At 37.8% G+C, this 24,085-nt stretch overlaps 1 protein-coding gene across 3 annotated transcripts in view; it reads right to left on the bottom strand.

Annotated features, from left to right (window-relative positions):
* Positions 1-22,239, bottom strand: part of fam161a (FAM161 centrosomal protein A) — a 37,210-nt gene extending 14,971 nt beyond the window's left edge. For 2 of the 3 annotated variants that reach the window (XM_057843943.1, XM_057843942.1), the window contains exons 1-4: positions 21,923-22,239; positions 8,008-8,249; positions 2,222-2,741; positions 1,373-1,983 (exon numbers count right to left, since the gene is read on the bottom strand). In XM_057843943.1, the coding sequence (XP_057699926.1) occupies positions 1,373-1,983; positions 2,222-2,741; positions 8,008-8,249; positions 21,923-22,090 (1,541 nt within the window). In that variant the 5' untranslated portion in view covers positions 22,091-22,239. Of the gene's footprint in view, positions 1-1,372; positions 1,984-2,221; positions 2,742-8,007; positions 8,326-21,922 lie in introns of all 3 variants that reach the window. The other variant, XM_057843944.1, reaches the window with a different exon arrangement.
* Between the last annotated feature and the right edge of the window lie 1,846 nt (positions 22,240-24,085).

Here is a 24,085-nt window from a genome sequence, read left to right as displayed (position 1 = left end):
ATCCAACTATCAGTGGTCAGGTCGAAACTATCTTCAATGGCTTTGTGTGCCATTTCATAAATGTCGGGGATTACGTTGTTGGAGAAATATGTCCGCGAGGGAACAATGTAACGCGGGTCAAGCGTTGCAAATAAATTAACGAAGCCCGCCATGTGTTTTGACTGGTGTCATCTTCGGGGTTGTCCTGTCCTGAGAAAGTAATATCTGTGGGTGATGCCGGCTAAGATGCCGGAGTCATGTTACAAAAGTGTTGCCATTAGCGTGGGGAACAAGCGCTGAGCAATGCTTACAATTTTTTTCCCCAATATTTTCTCTCCCTCCGCATTGTAGTCCACGGGGAAACCAAAATGTTGCCACACCGCAGATTTGAAAGACGCCGGTGCTTCCTCAAAATTCGGTCTCTCCACTCCTCCGCTTGCTATAGGTTTCTTTCTTGTTTCACTTTCACTTCGCTCATAAGCGAGAGAGGGCGTTACTCGGCTTCTATTACACAGGTGCTTGACAGCGATCCGACATTTAATTGCGGGGCGGGAATTTCTCCACAGCGGTGCGTCACGTCTCACACGCAGACACACAGAGCTCGATCAATTCATTCCACAAGCGTTCGGAATACATTAATTGCAAAACCGAAAAGGCGCGGTTCATAAAGGCGTATTGAACCGTACAGGGCGAACCGTACGGTTCGGCTCTGTACCGCAAACCGTTGCACCGCTAGTTTAGGCACACCTAAAAGACCGCATTTATACTTTGTTTAGAATATTTCAGTGGATTATTATTTATTTATTTTAACTTAAGATTACAGTAATACTTATACTAAGATCCAATTTGCTAATATGTTGTGAAAAATAAAAATCCTGTTCAATGGAAACAAGTTTTTCTTTTTAAACGCAGCTATCTCAGAGTAACACATTTTAGAGCTGCAACTGCAATACCGTGATACTTTGAAACCGTGATATTTTGGCTTAGGGTTATCATACTGTCAGAATCTCACACTGGCACATGCCTAGTTGCAGCCCTAAGATACAATGCTTTTCTTCCTTCACTCTTGGTTTTATTGGATTGTTAAAACGTTCCCGTTTTTTTTTTTTTGGTGGGGGGGGGGCACCCTGAATTGTCCAGTCGGCCTCAAATGACCCCAGGGCCACACATTTTAGATCACTGCTGTAAAGCAAAGTGAAAAGGGCTATGTCAGTGTATTTTACTTACTGGATGAACTTGTTTGAGGGATCTAAGTGAGCTTCTGGAGGGACAAGGATTGGGTTTAAGGGGTCCTCGGGAGTGGACTCAGTCACTGTCGCGGTCGCTAGAAAGGTTGTGGTCTACGGAAGAGGAGGAGGAGGAACTGGAGGTTTCAAGGGTGCTGCAGGAGTACCTCACGGCCTCGTGTCGTTTCTTTGTGGCATCCGTGTCCTTTGCCGGAAGGAGCTCCATGCTCCCCGAGAGGGACGAGCAGAGGCTGGAGTTTGCCGTATTGGAGCTCTTAACGTACGGCCAGCGATGCATCTGCGGGCTGTTCTGCTGCTTCTCGGCCGGGGTGCGCTCACGATGCGAGATCTTGGCCGTTCTCAGCTGAAAAGGCTCACACACCGTGGTGGGCTTCACCTCTTTGTTCCTCTCCATGCGTTTCTGGAAGCGTCTGAAGGTGTTGTTGTGGTCGGGCATGTCCTTGTTGATGTGCGGGCGGTGGGTGAATGTCTGGGGCTGGGCTTTGCTCTTCTTGCTCGCCGCCAGTCTTTTGGTTAGCGTGCTCGGGGGCGCGGCGGCGCTCTGAAGCATCTGCTCGGCTCTCATCTGCTTCTTCATGGATCGGAAGAGCTGCTCCTCTTTTTTCAGCTCACCCGCCGCCGCCGCGTACACCGACTTGGGCACCGGCTTGGCCTTAAAGGGCTTTGGCCGTTCTGGCTGAACAGGCTGCTCCTGCTCTTTCTGTTGCTTCTGCTGCTGCTCCTTCTTCAGACGCTCCCTCTCCAGAAAGCTGAAAGGCTTGGATAAAGTCCCCAGCAAGTTTATTACAATTATGATCAAGAAATCAACTGTAACTGTGTACTGTACAAGCACTTGCTAGGTCTATATTTTTGTTTTGTCTTGCAAAACAAAAAATTCATTTCACCTATTACATGACCATATTGGGGCAAAAAAATGATCGAATTCCAGGTAGAACAAGTCAAAGATTTCTTTTCATGAAACAATGTAGAAACAAAAAACCCCAAACTATTGCAACCTTGGTTTTGAGATGGCGCTCTTCCCGCATGTTTCTGCGTCGTTCCTGGCGTTCCTGGAGCTCCTCATACAGCGGCAGGTGAAGGTGCGCCGGCACGGGGCTGGCGCGAAACTTCTTGTGGCACTCGGACATCTCCTCCAGTTGCCGCCTCAGCTCGGCGTTTTCCAGCTCAACCTCAGAACGCGTTTTGATGCCACACCGCCGGCGTTCCGCCTCGCGTAGTGTCATCTGGAAGGGCTTAGGGACCGTCACCTTGGGAACCGAGATGCTCACCTCGTGTTGACCGGTCCTTCGCCGAGGCTGGAGGTCGCTGTGGTCTCCTGGCAGTGATGTGGATAGGTGGCGCGTCCTAGGTGACAACTTGAAGTCGGTCCACATGTTTTTGATGTATTCTTTGGGGGAGAACAGCTGGCCTTTCTCCACTTCTTCTGCCTCATCGGACGAAGATGACGTAATCGTCCCTAAATCTCTGAGGAGCTCCGCGGCAGAGCGAGATTTTCTCAGATGTTGTGACCCACCGCTGTTGTTGTTGAAACATTCAAATATAGACAATATTAGAGCTGCCCAAATTTTTACTACACTATTGGATCAGTAACATGTGTACTATTCAAGTGTCCAATAAACGGATGCATTTATGTGGGTATCATTTTGAAGCTTCATTGAAATTTTTATAGTTAATACATACAAGCTAACGAGTTGTTACTGTTAAAAAAAGATTGTGTGAAAAGAAATATTGTAATTATGAAAAATGTTTTAAATACAAAAAAAATCCAAGAATCAAAATGTTTTAGTTTTTAGTAGTAAATTTTCATGTAAAAGAGCGAAAATATCTACATTGATCTTACAAGAATACATTTTTTAAAGCATAATTTCTCAGTAGAAATGTTATGATTCGGGGCTAAAGCATACGTGGAGGTTGGGGGGGAGGGGGCACAGGCCCCCTTGTGGCCAAAAAGTGTCATTGCATGTAATTGACTTTCCTATAGTATACATGAATTTAAAATTAAGACTTTGCTGCTAAAATGTTGTCTACAAAATTTGCAAACCAATAAAACAAACAACAAAAATGAATTAAATGAACAATTAAAAAAAACATTTTTTATAATGGGTCAAAATTATTTTTCAAACCGATCATGTGACTAACGCCTTTGATGGCCATTTGCTTTGCTTAGCCAAAACCACCAGAGAACAGAAGACGCAAGATGGATATACATATTTTTTTCAAACCTAAGCTTTCAAAAGCGACAACAACTACTGAGGATTGAAGATGTGGACCATGAAATGCCGGAGAGCACCGCCAAATGGTGAGTGGCGTTTCAATTTGCCCCACAAAGGACGTTAATTGTACAACAGTGCAACCACCTAGTGTACCATAGTCTTCTTTTCCACTAGGTAATACAGAAAAAAAACCACACACACACAGCTGGGATGCCTGTATTTACAAGCATGGGCAAAGCTACTAACCGAGGATTTATAGTGTAAGTTAATTTTATTGCTGACACTGCGTTTTGGGGTCATCGACATGTTTTGCCCTCCCTACAACAAAAGTCAAACTCCGCCAATGGGCAAAAAAACAATTTTGTTGGTATGATTTTCAAAATTTTTCTTCTATTGATACTGTTTTAGGAAGTACAAAGTTATGTTTAATATTAGGCAAACTGTCTAAAAAATGATCAGCAATATTTTAAAAAAATAAAGTTTTGGCGCCCACGATGATGATCTGTTGACTTGTCAATAGGCCAATTTAGCGCCAATTAGTGAGGAGGAGGACTCAATCTACAGATTTTTTTCAAGTAGGTCCAGCTGTGTCCCGCGGTACTCAAGCAGGGGGCGTGGCTGGCGGATGACAAATGCTTGATCTGATTTTTTCGTTGAAAGCAAAGGACAAAAGCTAGATATATTTAGAACTAGATATTTTAATCCTTTTGAAGTCATATGGTTACATTTTCGATAGGATTATATAAATCATATTATTCTAAGGTCTAGTTACGGTAAATTTAGGGCTAAAGAAATGTATAATTTTCTATTCATAAGGAAGACTAGTTATGTTTAGGCATAGACTCCACCATCAGTTGACAAGACAGCTCCCACAGACATTGCGCCATGCATTCCCGTAAGGGGACCGACCAGGGCAGAACGTTGAGTTGGCTTTCATTGTGATGAACTCAAACACATGCTGCGTTCTAATACCTGATTTAGGTTGAAATAGGATGAAGGTTTTACTGCATGCAAGCAGGCAGAAGTGTCTCAAGAGTGATTTGGCCGAGGTTTCAAGGTAATTATTATATTGAATAGCACCATGCATGCACTTTGAAACGTTGTAAAAAAAAATCAATGGATAAAAGTAGTGTAACTTTCGCTTGAAATATTTACATAAAATGAACGATAGCTGCCCGTTTTTTGCTTTTAACCAATAATCTAGACCGTTTCACCTTCATATCTATAGAAATTCCGCAATTTAAGCATTTATTTACAAGAATTTTCAAATTAAAAAGATCTTTGTTTCTTGACGGCCGCAATGTTGGATTACACAATACTGTAACTTTGGCTTAAAATATTTACGTAAAATGAACGATAACTGCCCGTTTTTTTTGCTTTTAACCAAGAATCTAGAAAGTTTTAAGTTCACATCTATAGAAATTCTGCGATTTAAGCATTTATTTACAAGAATTTTCAACTTAAAATGCTCTTTGTTTCTTGACGGCCGCCATGTTGGATTACACAATACCGTAACTATTTTCTTGAAATATTTACGTAAAATGAATGATAACTGCCAATTTTTTTGCTTTTAACCAATAGTTTAGACTATTTTACGTTCATAATTATAGAAATTCCGTGATTTAAGCATTTATTCACAAGAATTTTCAACTTAAAAAGGTCTTTGTTTCGTGACTGCTGCCATGTTGGATTACACAATACCGTAACTTTTGCTTGAAATATTTACATAAAATGAACCATAACTGCCCGTTTTTTGCTTTTAACCAAGAATCTAGACTGTTTTACGTATATATCTATAGAAATTCCGCGATTTAAGCCTTTAATTGCGAGAGTTTTCAACTTAAAAAGCTCTTTGTTTTGTGATGGCCGCCATGTTGGATTTTGTATGTACACAATAGCGGTATACAACCTAAATAATATGTGATTGTATACAGAAAAAGGCAAATTTTGCTTTCGTTGAGTAAAATTAAGATGATTCTGCATGCTTTCCTCAAGTAATAAGTTTCTGATGTGAAAACTGAGTGATTTATTAGCTGTTGAAAACTTTAACTTTACTAAATTAAAAAAAAAAAAAAAAGATGCTATTTTGGGCAAAAACTTTTATGTTAAATATTGCTATTGATCCTGAAAATATAGGTGATTATCTTTGCATTTGGTGATTTTTGTGCATCTAGCGTAAAACTTGAGAATTTTATAGCCAATTTACATTTTGTTATAGTTGTATTAAAAATAAATACCAGTAATTGGGATTTTATCAGAGAACGACTTTAAATTTTTTTATGTTGCTCATGGAGACTCATATATATGAGTGTATAAGTGCCTGTTTTGGTTTTAGGTCGCTAGCAGCTTTGGTTTTGAAAATATTTTAATTTTAATAGGCCCCCTACGGATCGTCCCTGAGCCCCGTCCACTGATAGTGAAGTCTATGGTTTAGGGCTCAAATCCCTCTAGTTAGGTTTGGAGTGAATTGTGGGTAATCAGGTTCTTAATTAAAAGGTTTTACATGCATATGGGTCATCCATAATTAACATATCTATTCATTCCTATACATAACAGTTAGGATCATTGAAAGCAGGGGGCACAGTTGGCTGATGACGAACGTTTGATCTGATTGGTCGTTGAATGCAGTGGGCATGGTTGGCGGATGACGAATGCTAGTTGATCTGATTGGTCGTTGAAAGCAGTGGGCGTGGTTGGCGAATGACGAGCACTTGATCTGATTAGTCATTGAAAGCACGGGGTGTGGTTGGCTAGTATTACGGGCCGCAGCCGGACCCTTCTCGATTTTTTTTAATGATCTACTGTCTGTGGTTAGTATTAGTGACGGGATCTGTCGTTCACTTGAGTAAACGAATCCATTCCGGTTCGTTCAGTAAAACGATTCGTTCAAACGAATCGTTCAACGAATCGTTCGCCCCCCTCATCTCCCTCCCCACCCAAATGAATCGTTCGGTTAGTGAACGGGAAGTGACGTTGCCGAACGAATCACCAAAGACCGCTTCGCAGTATAACTGAACGGGAAGTGACATTGCTTGGTTCCTTTCCTCTCTTGCACATTGACCACTCGTCGTAGTTTCAGAAATGAGTGACAGGCGATATCATTCTGCTCTCAGAGACAGCCTCGTCTCCCTCCCGCTGCTGCAAAAGCGAGGGAGAACTTCCGCGTCGTCTGTCCTAGTTCTATGGGCTCAAAGTCATGGCTCGTGCTTGCATTTCGAATTAGGACACGGTTAAACATTTTCCTTTTGAGGGGGAAGTCGGGGTTTGGGGTCGGGGGCGCACGGACTTTCTTTAGCATGATCTTGCTCACATATACAATGCTGCTGCTAACAGCCAACGCGGCATGCCTGCTGTCACGAAAATAAAAATAAATCGAAAGTTTAATTTCTAATTATGGAACGGCCAACACATCATATTAACCTCTCGCTCTGTTGTATTTTTGTTTTTTATTATTAAGATGATCGTTTTGAATTTTTGCACTGGTATTAATAAATAAAATAATCCGGTCAGCTCCCCTGTCGTCCCCGCATCTCAGATCGTCAAATGCTGACGAGAAATAATTGTTTGCTTTATGATTTCGCCTTTCTACTCTCATTAGTCTGTTAAGAAAAATGTAGACATATTGCGACATCTCCCGTGTCCGCGCGCTTTGTTTTTGGGGCGCTTGAGTAGCACATGATGGACGGATTGACATAATTTGTCAAACCAACCGACACCCTCTGACACGGAAAAAAAAAAAAAAAAAACACTCGGAAAAAATTGACATGTATATACAGTTTCATTGCAAATCAGTATTATGGTGATCATACTAAATATTATTTTTTTTCTGTGCACATATGAGGTACATATCGCTGCCATGAAGCCTCCATATAGTGACAGTTCTCTGCCCGCTTCACTGCCGTCACGCGACCGCAGCTCAGGTTTTGCTTGCCTCGTAGCTACGCGTGTTTTAAATTACTGTAAATTTGATAGTATATCGTCATAGGCACAGTCCCGAGTCTGTTGAGAAAAGTAGAACACTAAACCATGCTCGCTAGATTTGTGTGGTGTTTTTGTCTTTTTGAGCAGCATTTGATAGGCTCCACGTTAACAAATATGTGACAAAGTCGTTTCCTTTCATTTTATGACTCGTTCACCGCATAGTCATTACTGGAAAGTCAAGTTAGCAGCAAGCTAGGTCAGGAACCGGAGGACCGAATCACTGAACGGGAAGTGACAAAACTCACTCTTTCCCCCCTGCCTGCACGCTGGCTGCTTATTGGCCACACGTGGAAATGAGTGACATACGCCATGATTCTGTTTCCGCTCCCTCCCCTGCCCGCGATGAGGCTGGCGTCTGATTGGTCGTGTGCGATGTCAGAAGACGCTGCCGCTTGCTCAACGCCCTCCCACGCAGCGAACAAGCGCCACCAACTTCATAGAACGAATCAGTGCAGATGGTGATTAGTTCGGTCTCGTTCACCCAAACAATTCGTTCAAAAAGAACGAATCGTTCGCGACCGATACAACACTAGTTAGTATTGATCCTCCCCCCATTCCATACACATCTATAGTGCTTTGCGACTGACCCATGCTGTCGTTGGTGCATGTAGGGTGAGCCCGCCTTATTGTGCAGTTGCATTTTGTGGTGGTACATGCTCTCCAGCTCAGCCATAGTGCGCAGGTGAGCCTTCTTCAGATCCTCAAGCTTACTGTAATACTCTTCATTGGAAAAAAAGATGTCGTGCAGGTTCATGCGCTCCGTACACGCCTTCTCCTGGGGCGTGACACTGGACGCATCCCCCTTCTCGTGCATGCCCTCCTGCGGCTCCTGGAGGGAGAGTTGAATTTTTAAACATCCCGACATCCACTCAGTGAGCGTTGACTGCACATCATAGTTGTCAAACCTATGGTGATTGAAAAATACACATATCGTTATTTTTAAACAGATCTGAATTGGCCTTTTTAAAATGTATTTATTTGATTTGGTTTTGATTTATTGGTCCCAGTGGGGAAATTCATTTTTACTGGCTGTACATTAAAAGTAGGGCTGCAGGGTCCGTGTCTCTTTTGGTAATTGGATATTACGTTTTGAAACGAGTTTGAAAAACAGAAAAACGGCTGGTTATTTGGTTTTCGTTTTAAAACGGAAAAATCAAAATTGAAATACAGCTTGATTTTCTTGTTTCTTATATGGAACGAATAAGGAAAAGTCCCAAAACAGTTTAATATTTAATTTAAATTCTTTAACCAAAATAGTATTTAGCACGAGACAAAAATTGAAAAATGGTCCGTATATTTGTTTTTAGTTACCGGAAGTTCTCCTACTGACCGGGAGATGGCGACAGCTTGACGCCTACACATATGTCTGCCATCCGGTCTTTGTCAGGTGACGTAACACTTGCAAAAGCTGCAGTGCATTGTGGGTCGAATCGCCATTTTGGATGTAAACAACTGAACAGTGATAAACGTCTGCTTTCATTATTGTCTTTGATAAAATGGGACACTCGTGTTGTGTGAAAGGCTGCCATACTAAATCACAAGACAAAAATGGCACTACGACGTAAGATTTTTTCGTTTTCCCACTTGGAAAAGAGGATATGGACAGCAGGTTGAACGAACGAAGCGGCGTCGGATGGCCTGGGTCAGAGCGGTGAGACGGAAGGGCATCACTTTCAACACCATATCTCCCTTCATGCGTGTTTACTCTCGGCATTTTCATAAAGGCAAGTCAGTTTTTTTGTTTAAGTATGGATACTGAATGCTGTTTTTTTTTGCTTTCTAAAGTCGCTATTTTCTCATTGGCTAACCTTAGCTAGCTAGCTTCAGTTGTAAACTACAGGCAAAGAGGGGGGCAGTGGAAATGGGTTAAACTGTTCGTGATAAATCAGAGTTTATTTAGTCATCGTTCATAAAAACATTACAGAGTGAATGATTTGAAAGATAAACAGCAAAAATGCACAGAAATATTTATCAATGCGTGAGTTTTGTGATATGATAGGATGGTAGCATTTCTAATTAAGTGGTTACGATTGTGAAATGCCATGGAAACATCCAATCTTACCTAGCTTTCAAAATAAAATGTAACGTGATTGCAGGTGAACCAGCTTATGAAATGATGGAGACTGACCCAGACTGGTCAGTGGTCACCTACATCTGGGACACACATCTGTTACACCGACATACACTGCACGCTCTGCAAGTAGGCGTGAGCAGCTACGGAAAGAGAGACTGCAAGCACCAGAAATGGGGGTCCAGCAGGATGCAAACATTGAAGAGCTGCAGACCAAGGAGAGACCATCTGAGCCTGGTGAAATAAACAGTCACCAACAGAATAAGGAGGGGACACCTGATGCTGGAGAAGAAAATGGTCAGCTACAGACTGAAGAGGGGACACATGAAGCTGAAGAAGGTGATCAGCTAATCACAGAGGATGAGACACACAACACCAGTCAGGATGTGACATTGTGTGTAAAATTGAGGCGTTCGATTGTATGGCCAGGTAGAGACGCTCTGCACACAATTATGCCTCACCAGTTTGTGGAGGCCTTTGGAAACAGAGTGCCAGTGATTATTGACTGTTTTGAAAATTTCACTGAGAAACCATCAAATATGAAAACATGTGCCCAAATGTTTTCTAGCAACAAGCACCACCACACTAAAGTACTTAATAGGTATTACACTCAAGGGAGCCATTTGTTTCTTATCAAATTTGAGAATCCATGTTTAAAGGGTCATCTGAAATGTTTGTCAGAAGTATAAGCTCTTAGCAGGAACCATGCCCATAAACATGATTTTTCCATGTGAAGGTGAAGAAGCCAGAATGTTGGATAAGGTTGTCACTGTGTGCTGTGCACTGACAAACCATTGCCCAACAATAGTTTAATACAATTAGTTTTCTTTTTGTAGTATTTGTACAAGCAAAGTTTTTATACGTTTTTAGATCACCTGTTTAATAAAGTATGTCAATGACAATTTTGATGTCTTCTTGACTCTCTGCCTCTCAAGTACATAAAGAACCAGTGTTGGTTTTGATAATGAAAAGTTCTTTACTAATTACATTCAATTTTGTGGAGATTAACACTGAATAGGAAATACGATGTTTGCTAACAAAACGAGAAGCTTTACAGTTTTACTTTTTTTAGATGTATAATTTTTACTAAAATTCTCAAAACAGCAGCAACACAATGGTAAACAGAAAATAGCAATACAAGGAAATATAAAGTGTGCATACGAAGTAAAATAACACTAGTTGTAGAATAACGTATTCAAGTAAATTTGTCCCACTTCACATGTCAAGTCCTGCGTTGAGAGAAGTGCACATCTTTACATGGCAATGTCAACACTGAAACAATATATTGTGCACTATACATGAATTTGCATGTCATTATGACAGTTCCTTCACCTGTTTTAGTCATGTGATGTTTAAGATGATATTCAAGGAAGCGCTATATAAGTATAACACCATTTACAATTCAAGTTCAACAATGTTCAAGCATGGTCTATGGTTCAAGTGAGAGCTGTATCATGTTTCTTGGAGGAGCAACGAGAGCAGATCCAAAAGTCTTCTTTAGCGTTCCGTGTTGTCGCAGTCCTGCGGTCGAAATGCTGAGAGATCCTGCACCCAGCCATTCGAGAAATGTCCGTGAGCTTCGAGAGATTTATAGTTTAAACTGTTCATATGTGTAAGCAATGATACCGTAAACGAGGTAGTTTGTTATATCCAGCGATGAAGTTGGAGGCAGTAATGTGGCGTCGGAGCTCCATTCTTTTGTAGGGAGGTCGTACGGATCTATATTATTGATAGTCGACAATTTAGCCAAATACCGATCCCTGGCCTCCTTGATAAGTTTGTCCCTGTACGGTATCCTCTCATGCTTGAAGCAAAAAGTTTTAAAACGGTTTAAAAACTCACTGCTTCCCTGGCTCCTCCTGCTCTGGTTTGTTTACATCCGCGGTACACCCAAAATGGCGCCTGGGGGCGCGTCCGCTAGTTTGGGCACGTGACTGACAAAGACCGACGGATGGCAGGCATATGTGTTGGCGTCAAGCTGTCGCCATCTCCTGGTCAGTAGGAGAACTTCTGGTAACTAAAAACAAATATACGGACCATTTTTCGATTTTTGTCTCGTGCTAAATTCTATTTTGGGTAAAGAATTTAAAATTTAAAAATCACACTGTTTTGGGACTTTTCCTTACTCGTTCTAGATAAGAAGCAAGAAAATCAAGCTGTATTTCAATTTAGATTTTTCCGTTTTAAAACGAAAACCAAATAACCAGCCTTTTTTCTATTTTTCTATTTATGTAATATCCAATTACCAAAAGAGACACGGACCCTGCAGCTATCGATTATTTTAGTAGTCGATTAATCGATGAACTAGTTAGTTGGAATCATCGACTAATCGGAAAAGGAACAAAAAAAATTAAAATACCTGAGCTGATCTTCAAACGGCATTAAAAGAATAAATAAATGAAGATTAAAGTACAACAAAAGAACAATTGGCTAACTTACTTAGCAAAAGTCAGCTAGCTTAAGTGCTATAAAATGCTAATTTTTTTTTTTTTTTTTTTTTTTTTTTTTACAAATGGTTCAAACACATATTGCCACAAAAAAAAAAAACGGCTAAGAATACCTACACTACCGTTCAAAAGTTTGGAATTACGAATGCTATAAAAAGACATTAGCTCATACAAAAACTTTCAAAAGAGCACTAAATACAATTACAAAATAAAATTCCTTAGTGTTTCTTCAAACGATGCAGAATCACACTTTCATTTCAGAAGAGCAATACATGCATTGAAAAATACATTAAAATACCTGAGTTTAGCCTCAAATGGTATCAACAAAAAACAATTGGCTAACTTGAATAGCAAAAATCCGCTATCTTAAATGCTATAATATGCTAACGTTTTCTTACAATGCTCTTAACCAATCGTTCAAACACATATTCCCACAAAAAACAGCAAAATATATTTCTAAACTAAATAACGAATGCATAAACAAACATATTAGCTCAAACAAAAACTTCAAAAACAATCTTATGTTGGTCTTAATCTCTCTAAATGTTAGATGAGTTATGGCACATTCACCATTGCCGCTAAAGGGCAGTGTCCACCTAAATCAATAAAACTAAATGCAACACTTTCAAAACAAACCATCACAACGTCACTCTAATTAAACGAATCCTCGAAGCAGCAAAATTTTAGCAAGAACAAGAAGAAGAACCACAACTACTTGAGACATGACAGGTTGCCTTCAACCTGTGAAATTATGACAAAGTATAGATGGATATGTAATGTTTTTATCACGTGTAAGTCAATCTGATCATTAGAGGGAGGTGGGAAGAGAAAATTGCATTTTTGTGGGGTACTTTTTTTTTCCATACTTGGTTTCTCTTCATTTTTTACAATTTTGTTTTAGGACAAGTAGATTTACACAGGAACTGCATGTTTTAGTATTTCGTGGCTTATTCAAAATTTGATGGGTAGGACATTAAATATCCTCCGATTCTGGAATGACCCAACATACTGTATACTGTAGTATTGGTATGTTGGATGGGTACTCTGAGGGGAGAAGCCTCAAGAATTTCCTCCAGATCTAGATTTACTATAATTTTCGGGCTATAAGATGCTACTTTTTCCCCTCATTTTGAATCCTGTGGCTTATAGCTCAGTGTGGCTTATTTGTTTATTTATTTGGGTTAATCTGTAACCCTTTATTTAACAGTGTCGTCATAAGACCGTCATAATTATGACATGACAATATCATGGGCATGAATGAATGCTTATGACAGAGGTCATTAATAAGTGTCATCCAGCAAATTATGTCACTAACTCCATTTATGTCCAGCTTGAATCTTTTGTATTCATTCAAAACTGAGATAATTTGCTGGGTAACACTAAATGACATCTGTTATAAGCATTTATTAATGCTCATGACAGTGCCATCATGTCATAATTATGATTGACTAATGACAGTCTTATGGCGCCACTGTTAAATAAAGTGTTACCAAATACCATGACTACTACTAGCAATTAATGAAACAACTGGAAAAGTAACTGAAGAAATAATTAGCACAGAACATGAATTTTGGTTATTATTTACATATGTAGCGCTGCAATGCATGCTAGGAGGCATATTGGATGACAACATTGTTGGCAGCAGAGGCTGTCTGTCTCCCCCAAGAGAACAGTGATGGTCAAATTGAAGCTTCTTAAAGAAATGAAGCTTTGCAGCCAATTGGTTCAAAGCTTCATGATGGTTCATTTGGTCTTATGACAGTCTTACGATGCCGCTGTCAAATAAAGTGTTACCGGTTAAAATCTTTTGGTGTAATTATCTCATAATACAGTGAGGACAGCTGTGGCTTATAGTCAAGTGCAGCTTATCTATGAACAAATGCAGTTTTCGTGTCAAATTTGTGGGGTGGCGGCTTATTGTCAGCTGTGCCTTATAGAGCAAAAATTACAGTAAATAGATCAGCAGCAGGAAACAGCATTCTGTCTGATTTTTTTTTTTTTTTGCATAACTGATTGTTTGTCCCGTTAAATAAATTGAAACTGTGGCTCTCCTTGCCCACATGTGAGGGCATTACATTACCTAAAAGGGGAAACTTTTTTTGTGCAGGACTTCATTTAATGTGTCAGTACAATTCAAAAACATGGTACTCTGAATAATACTGCATTGAGAAGAACATAAAAATACTATTTTGCTTGTACCTGAAATTTGTCTTGTGAATCATAATTGTAAATTGTGGACTTTTACTTCAAAATAAGATTGGACTTTAGAGGCTCCGCCTTCAAATATCAGAACATGGTGGACAATTGTTCATGTTTAGATCTCCATTGTCAACCAGCATGCAATTAAGTTTAAGCCTATTAGATCTCCATATGGAGGGCAGCCCACTGAGGTTAGCTTAACATGGCCTCCAGACACCAAGCATGCCAGGTGGAGCGTGGGAGGTGAACGAGGAGATTACCAACATGACAACTGGAACGCTGTTTAATCTTATCTACGAATAGAAGGGTAGACAAAGTGTTCCCATCCAATCGTTACACAAACTTTTTCTGGCATAAATCCATCAAATGTTCCACAAATGTCATTTAGGTTCATTTAGGTAGTAAACTAAAATATTGAACAAAAGAAATGTGTAAAATCAGTCAAATATTCAGCGTTCCATCTGCAAAAAAATAAAAGGTCAATTATTCAACAAAACCATTACTGAAAAAAATACTACATATCATTGAAAAGCATTTTAGTTATCTGTCAAACTCAAGTAATAAAGAATTAGGGAGTTTATACTTAGGCCAAAATCAATAAATACACTTTCAAAAGTATTTAAAAAGCTGTAACCTCTCAAGTATAATGTGCAATTTTTTGGGGAAAAATAAATCATCACAAAATTGTTTATATGAAAATTAATTACCAGTACGTCAGGCTTGGGAAAAAGTTTTGCAGTACTTTGTTTCCAATACTATCTGATATGAATCCAGCCTTCCTGTTATTAAGTACATAAGAGAATATTACAAGTTGGCAGAATCTGTAAAATGTGTTTAATTCTTGAAAGATTTTTATGAAATTCAAATTAAACTACAGAGTAGGCATGTGCCGGTATTAGATTTTCACGGTACGATAACCGTGAGCAAAAATACCGCGGTTTCACGGTATCACGGTATTGCAATTATAGCTCCAAAATTTTGAGATGTATGGGTTTAAAAAAATAAATAAATAAAAAATTCCATTGAACAGGATTTTTTTTCTAAACATATTTGCAAATAGGAACATGAATATAATGTGAAAATAAATAAACAAAAAATAACATATTTTGTATAAAATTAAAATAAATAGAACCTAGATTATACCCACAGCCACAGCTCAAGTTGCTCAATATTAGAGTAAGAACAAAATAATTGCTATAAAGAGTAAAAAGACTTCTAAATAAAATTAAAAATATATACTGTATGACTTTTTTTAAGGGGGAAGCTCAAGTGAAGTTTCGCCATTTTCAGCCACTGTGTCAACTCTAGTCTACATGATGCCATGCCTTTGTGTTAAAAAGAACAAAGAATTCATAAGTTAATAAGACCTCCTTTTCTCAATTAGCGATCTTTGACGCGATTCTTTTTCTTCCCCCCCTTCATTCAAGCTTGTCTCTCACTCAGCGGCTGTGAGACATAAAACCACAACGAAGCTGCTCTCCCAGCTTAGCCTAGGCTAACATTCGTCTTTGTAAGTTTTAGTTAGTTTGTATATTGAATTTGAAAGGAAAATGTGCGTTTTGTTTTTGGCGAACTTTTTAATGGTGCTACTGCTATCCTGTTGAACCTAATCACACGTGGAAAAATACAATTGTACAACGTTTTAAATGTATTCATTTGTATATTTCACCACGATTTGAGTGCTCAATAAATTGAAGAAAAGTACGCCTTGTGTTTGGAGGATTTGTTTGTGGGTTTGCTGGCTGTTTAGCAGACTAGCATCACTGACACTCAAGGCAACAAACGGGAAGGGGTGAGCGCTGCCGCACCAAGCCACTTCGGCTGCATTTTGGCACATGAAAAATAGCGAATACCGTACTAAGGTATGACGGAAAATTTTAGTGGTTTTGAAACCGCGACGTTTTCACACCACGGTAAACCGTGAAACCGGTAACCGGCACATGTCTACTACAGAGGTACCTTGAAGTACGAAATTAATTGGTTCTCAAAGTATATTCGTAACTTGAAAATTTTTAAAATTGAGACGCGTTTTCCAGTAAGTCAGGCTTGGAAAAAAGTTGTGCAGTACTTTGTTTCCAATAGTATCTGAATCCAGCCTTCCTGTTATTAAGTAAGTAAGAGAATATTACAAGTTGGCAGAATCTGTAAAATTTGGTTAGTTCTTGAAAGATTTTTATGAAATTCAAATTAAACTACAGTGGTACCCTGACTTACGAAATCAATTGGTTCTGAAAGTAGTTTTGTAACTTGAAAATTCTTTAAATTGAGACGCGTTTTCCATGTAAATGCCCTAGTCCTTTCCAAGCCCCCCAAAATTCTGACAAATCTTTTATAATGCATACAAATGCATCAAAACATTTAACAAATACATGTTACAATTACCGGTAGATTACTGCACAAGAAAAGTAAAATCAGAGTTGTCCATGATGTAAAAAACTAAGAATAGAGTAAAGAATACAAGTTGATACACTCATGTAAAGCTTACGGAACACGTGGTGCGAATGAAGCGGATGCTGGCATATATACATACACATACAGAAGAGGTCCCTCTTAGCCAATTGGATGCCAGGAATCCTAGGCAATAGCCAATGGCAGAGCAGCAATAAGTAAGTTACGTTCAGTAAACTCTGGGAGCTGCGAGGACCAGCCAGACTGTATTTTTGGCTTTCGTATCCTGAAATTTTTTTCGTAACATGAGGCAATTTTTTCCTGTCAAGAAGTGTCTTAACCTGAAAATTCTGTATGTAGAGACATTCGTAAGTAGAGGTACCACTGTGTAAGACATAGAGGTAGGTAGTAACATGTTACATGTACTCCATAACATTTACTTGAGTAACTTTTTGAGAAGAATGTACTTCTAGGAGTAGTTTTACTAAGCCATACTTTTTACTTTTACCTGAGTAGATTTGCGAAGAAAAAAACGCTACTCCTTATTCTACTACTTTGGGCTACACAAGAGTCATTACATTGTTCCTCTTTATTCTACATATTAGATTTTTTTTTTTTTTGCCAGCGATGCCAAGAGTAGCGCTACTAATTTCACTAATGAGACGTCGCGTCGCAATAACCACATGACTCCATAAGACCCATCAGACGCAAGCTTGCTGGTCTATGATCACGACAGCCTGTTCAATTAGGTGGCTTCTTTAAAATACCGTAAAAAAAGAAGTATTTGATATAGAGCGCTGCCCTCAACATGACTCAAAGCGCGAATTTAAACCTCTCTCCCAGTTTTTATTTGGCAACGATAGACCTTGGAAAACCGGAGATCCTTTTAATTTCATAATAGTAACTATGAAGGAACTACAGTAGGGTTGTTCCGATCATGTTTTTTTACTCCCGATCCGATCCCGATCGTTTTAGTTTGAGTATCTGCCGATCCCGATATTTCCTGATCCAATTGCTTTTATTTGCTCCCGATTCAATTTCAATCATTCCCGATAATTTTCCAGATCATATACATTTTGGCAATGCATTAAGAAAAAAATGAATAAAACTCGGACGAATATATACATTCAACATACAGTACATTCAATATACAGTACTGTATTTGTTTATTATGACAATAAATCCTCAAGATGGCATTTACATTATTAACATTCTTTCTGTGAGAGGGATCCACGGATAGAAAGACTTGTGACTTTGTATATTATGACTAAATATTGCCATCTAGTGTATTTGTTGAGCTTTAAAGTAAATGATAGTGTAGCCATGCCCAAATGCATGATGGGAAGTGGAACCATGACTGTGCGTAGTGCTACCAATTGATATATCTTCTCTGCGTTGGGAAATAACATAAGGTGTTAAGAAAAAGAATAATTGCTACCTTGCTTCCCCACATTGCTTCCCATGATATTTCTAATCGTAGGGAGAGGGATTGTAAGGCTCTAGCCAATTAAAAAAAGGCTCCAAAGGCTGCCAAAATTCACTCTACTCATTTTACGCTGCCTTTTATCTCACTATAAAGGTAAAACGGCACCATTACAGATTGAGCGCAACAATGCGTGAGTGGATCGTGCAGTGCATGCCTTAATTGCGTTAAATGTTAAAACGTGATACATTTTTAAAAAAATTAATTACCGCCGTTATCGGGATAAATTTGATAACCCTACCTTAAGCCTAAACTAAAGACTCTGGATGAGTGTAACATATTATGTCTGTAACGTTACATACAATTAGAAAACGATTTAATTAAAATATATATATATATTAATAAAAGGCATGGCCGATATTTTTTTTGCCGATTCCGATAGTTTGAAAATGACGTGATCGGGACATCTCTAAACTACAGTATTCATTATTCAAACTAGGAACTACATCCTCCACTAGAGGGCCCTCATGCTTTCTGGATGAATAATGCTTAATTTCTGTCGTTTTTCTCTCTTGCTGTAATTCAATGATTTTTTTTTTTTTCTGTATTTATTTGGCTTAACATGGTTATGTAATGGGTTATTGTACAGTATCATTACAATAACAGTTCATATAGATAAGTTTGTGCTGAGAGAAAAAAAATACCATTATTTAAAAAATAATAATAAAAATCAAACATTGTAAGCAGTTACTCAAAATGTTACTCATTACTTGAGTATTCTTTTCACTAGATACTTTTTTACTTGTACTTGAGTACATTTTTTGGATGACTCGTTTTACTTGAGTAATATTATTTTGAAGTAACACTACTCTTACTTAAGTAAAATTTTTGGCTACCCTACTCACCTCTGTAAGAAATTTAGAAAAGCTAAATATAACAAGATGGTCCTTGTTCAATTATCAGTCACATCTATTTTTTATTTCACAAATTCTGCCAAGGTATGTAAAATTAAGTGTAACTTAAGCATAACGGCATATATGAGCATTTTTGAAGTTCTGTTTTACTTGATGATTTAAAAAAGGAAATGCTTTTTTTTTTGTGCAGACTAATGATTAATGAGAGGGAAAAAAATGTTTAATGACATGTTCACGAAAAATCTCACCTCATAAATTCCTATAATCAAAAACAATGCCCAGGAATGGCATTGAATGGTTCTAGTGCTGCAAGGATTAATCGATTAACTCGAGTAATTCGATTGAAAAAGAGACTGGAATTAAATCTTGCTGTGTCGGGTATTCGTTTAATTAAGGTGGCGTTGTTATGGTTTGTTTTGAAAGTGTTTGCATTTAGTTTAATTAATTTGGGTGGACATACTATTCTCTCGTGGCAACAGTGAATATAACATAACTCAATTCAGTTTTTGTTTTTGTTTGAGCTAATGTTTTTTACTGCATTCATAATTTAATGTATAGGCATATCAATCTGTTTTTTGTGGGAATATGTATTTGAACCATTTGTTAAGAGCACTGTAAAAAAAAAAAAAAAAAAAAAATACATTCGTTTTTTATAGCATTTAAGCTAGCGTATTTTTGCTATGTAAGTTAGCAAATTGTTCTTTTGTTATACTTAGATTAGGGTGACCAAACATCCTCTTTTGCCCGTACAAGTCCTCTTATCACGTGCTCTCCGGAGCGTCCGGCCAGGTTATATAAATTCCTGAAAATGTCCGGTTTTTATGATCTTTCACCGGGCCAATTTGAAGAGAATCCCTCCGGTCGCTAGGGGGCAGTGCCTGCTTGCATTGACGAGGCTCCTACTAGTAGGCGTGGGAGAAGGAGTAGATCTTCTTGTTTTTTGTTTGCAGTTTACTCAATATTTCATGGGGAATTACCACCATCTACTGACGGTTTGTCGAGAGATTAGACGACAGTAAGGAGTTCAAATAAGAGTTGTAAGACGTGGCTCCATACACCTTTCTGTCAATTTATCTCCTGTTAATGTCGATCATGTGTCTTCTGTTGTATATTGGGTTATATGTGTACACAGAGATGCAGTATATTGTATTAGTCTTTTAATTGTTCTGCGTTCGTTTATTTGGTTGAACGTTAGTATTATATTATAAGTAGCTGTGTTTATGAGTTTTTTTTTTAGATAAATACGCATATAAAGTCAACTGTTGACTTCTGTCGGAGATTTGTACTGGCGTAATCTGTAAAATCCCATTTTGTGTCGCATTGTTGCGCTGCCGATGATTGTAAACTTTTATAGCAAAGTTCGATTTTTGCCTCGGGTCCCGGTACTCACTAATAGGGTAGCTATCAGTGAGCTCAGCCGTACTAGGCATTATGGGCAATGTAGTTTTGAACTGCTGCGTTTGAAAACATGCTGGTTGAATAGCTTGTCAGTTTATTTCGGTTATTGTTTCCATTAGTGCTGCAACGATTAATCGATTAACTTGAGTATTTGATTAGAAAAAAAGATTCGTATTAAATTTTGCTGCTTCGAGTATTCGTTTAGTTAAAGTGGTGTTGAAATGGTTTGTTTTGAAAGTGTTTGCATTTAGTTTTATTGATTTGGGTGGATACACTACCCTCTTGTCTGCTTCATTTCACATGGCTGAATCCAGCTGCTCCCTGTTAAGACCAACATAAGCTAAGTTTTTGTTTGAGCTAATGTTTTTTTTTTTAAATGTATTCGTAATTTAGTTTCTAGGTATATTTGGCCATTTCTTTTTTTTTTGTGGGAATACGGGTCTGGACTATTTGTAGAGATCATTGTAAAAAAAAAAAAAAAAAACAACTTTAGCATGTTATAGCATTTCAGCTAGCGGATTTTAGCCAACTGCTCTTTTGTTGTACATAGATCCTCATGTATTTATTTTTTTTATACTGTTTGAGGCTCAGCTCAGGTATTTTAATTTTTTATGTCCCTTATCCGATTACACGATGATTCGAACTAACTACTTCATCGATTAATCGACTACTAAAATAATCGATAGCTGCAGCTCTAGTTTCCATACAATCTAGAACATTAAATGAGAATAAAAATTGAGTGGCGATAACAATTTGTCAACGACAATTGTCGTGATAGTAATTTATTATAGCCTACTGTGTGTGTGTATTGACTGGACTACATTTCCATGGGTCTGCATTATTTTACTTTTTTTTATTTTTTTATCATCATCCTTTTTTGTTTTGTTTTTTAGGAAGAATCAAGCCTGTTGAGTAAAAAATATATTTCTACATAGTACATAATATATACTATATTGCAATAGGCCTATGTTTTTTTTGTTTTTGTTTTTTTACATCTGAATTTTTCTATCCAGACGCAGGAGGCACACTTTAAATATATTAAATATAAGCATCTTTGAGTGAACTTCGAGTAACATTCAAGTATCTCAAGGCCAGGCCGAGAGTCGTCTTTTTTGGAAATCAAAATATGGTCACCCCTGACTTAGATCCTCATTAATTTTTTTATACCGTTTGAGGCTCAGCTCATGGATTTTAATTTTTTGTTCCTTATCCGATTACTCGATAATTCGAAGTAGCTAGTTCATCGATTAATCGACTACTAAAATAATCGATAGCTGCAGCCATAGACGGTTCATAGCACAATGTTTGTCTCAAGATTTTTTTTTCAATACAAACACAATCTTCAGCAACATACAGTGGTGTCCACATATGTTGATTTATGAGGTTAAGTGAAAGTTTATTTTTAATTACTGTCCTATTACTGTCCTAAAAATAGACACTTGAATTGAATTGTTGCAGCTATTGTATCGTGTCATGAAAATGGTGATTCACAATCCTATGAATTACTTACCAAAGTTGACGTTGAACATTCAGTATCAATTCTACCACTAGGTTACTTTATACTACTGCATTAAAACAAACTGCTAAGGTGATTCAATTGAAACAGAGTACATGTGACATAGTCGTGTATTGTTGACATAATGTTATGTTGGTGTGCTTTACCTCATCCTGCTTCTCTTGGTAGTCGTCCCGGTTGTCCACGTAAACCGTGGCCGAGTTTGGCGTCTCTTTCTCCCGCTCGTAGGAGGCTAGCGGCGCCCTGGTTTGCGGATCCACCGGCTGCTTCAGACACGACGTCACGAGCACGTTATTCCGGTGCGCGTTGGCCATTGTGACACGCAAAACAACGACTTTCTTGTCTTATAATGGAAAAATATATACGAACTTAAGTGTTTTTTTTTTATAATCTAAAATGAAACTAAAGTTGGTGGAGCGCTTTGAGCCTGGCCGCGCGTGCGAGCCACCGTCTGGCGCTTTTAGAACTTGGCATTTGTTGCCTAGCAACGTGGCCGCATTTTACGTTTAGCATTAAAGGCGCGTTACATAAAAATTGAGACGCATTCAATCCAAGTTTTTTTTTTTTTAGATTAATTTGGGGGGGAAATGAGATTTTCTGGTCTCTTTTTTTTTTCCATCTGATTTTTTTTTTTTTCTTTTAAATGACTTTTTAAAACAAATCGCTAATACAGGGGTCCCCAAACTACGGCCCGCGGGCTGGACACGGCCTGCCGCCACATTTGGTCCGGCCCCCTGAACAAAAAAAAAAAAAAAAAAAAAAAAAAAATGTTTGTTATTTATTTCCTGGCTGAAGGAGGGTTATTATTTATTTAATTAATAGTGTTATTATTATTCATTATTATATTATATTTAGGGCTGTCAAACAATTAACATTTTTAATCGAGTTAATTACAGCTTAAAAATTAATTAATCGTAATTCAAACCATCTATAAAATATGCCATATTTTTCTGTAAATTGTTGGAATGGAAAGATAAGACACAAGACGGATTTTATACATTCAACATAAGTACTGTATTTGTTTATTATAACAATAAATCAACAAGATAGCATTAACATTAACATACATAACAACATAACATTCTCTTAAAGTGATCCATGGATAGAAAGACTTGTAGTTCTTAAAAGATAAATGATCATACAAGTTATAGAAATTTTATGTTAAAACCCCTCTTAATGTTTTCGTTTTATTAAAATTTGTAAAATTTTCAATCAAATAAACTAGTAGCTCGCCATTGTTGATGTCAATAATTACACCATGCTCACTCAAGGTACTAACCCATAAAATCAGTTAGACCCAAGCGCCAGCAGAGGGCGCCAGTAGGTGGCGTATGCACCTGATAGTTGCTTGCAATCTGCCATGAAGCTACATTAGGAGTTTTTGAGTTTAAGATTCTGCTTACAGCAATTTTATTATTTTTATTTGTTCTAGTTTTTAATAAAACTAATCTCTATGTTTATATATATATTGCATCGGGAGACAATACTTTTTACTTGTAAATTTGAAATACTTTTGTACTTTTACTTTTTTCTGCACATTAAGTAAAAATAATGAGTACTTTATCCACCACTGCCATCAGTAGCAGCCAATGAGTACTTATAAATACAGGACATTTTAAAAACGCATTTTTCTTCTTTTTAAACCAATTCTGATCCTGTGTTTGACAAATGTGAGTGGAAGGATTTCCAGTTGTCCCTAACGCAGTGAGCTACCTGTTCGCATGCTAGTCAGAATTGAAATTACGGTTTGAAATTGGTTACTTTAGGAGTCTCCTCCCAAGTGACAAAATCTGAATTATTGGATCAAAAATGAAAGTTTTTGTGTTCATGCCCTGCCAACAAGTCCAAAGCTGGTCTAAAAGTGCTCTTTAGACTGTTAAATTACATACAAACCAATCTATTGTTGGATATGAACATGTTTGAATGATACAAAAATGTAAATTGACTAAATGAGAATGACCGTTTAAAACAATTTAACTTTAGTCAGTTATATTTCTAGTTATTATACATGTTTTCCAATTATTTCCATATAATCAGATTAAATATTAAATTTTCAATTAATTTTGTATCAAAATTGTGACACCAAATGAAATGACAATAATGAGAATGCTATTAGATTCATTGTCCACTTGTGACAGCTGTGAATTTTAATATAAGCAATAAGAGTGATCTTCCACGTTTGCAAAAGAACATTAATCATGTGTCCTATTAAGACTGAAAACTGAAAAATGATGTACCAACCTTTGATTTGTTTACATAATTATGTCGGATTAAAACCCGATATTCAAACAAAGGAAACCAAGAGACAC

The sequence above is a fragment of the Corythoichthys intestinalis genome, chromosome 8, assembly GCF_030265065.1.
Source record: "Corythoichthys intestinalis isolate RoL2023-P3 chromosome 8, ASM3026506v1, whole genome shotgun sequence".
NCBI classification, from domain to species: domain Eukaryota; kingdom Metazoa; phylum Chordata; class Actinopteri; order Syngnathiformes; family Syngnathidae; genus Corythoichthys; species Corythoichthys intestinalis.
Note: the sequence above shows the minus strand (reverse complement) of the source record. Positions and strands in the feature narration are given on the sequence as shown.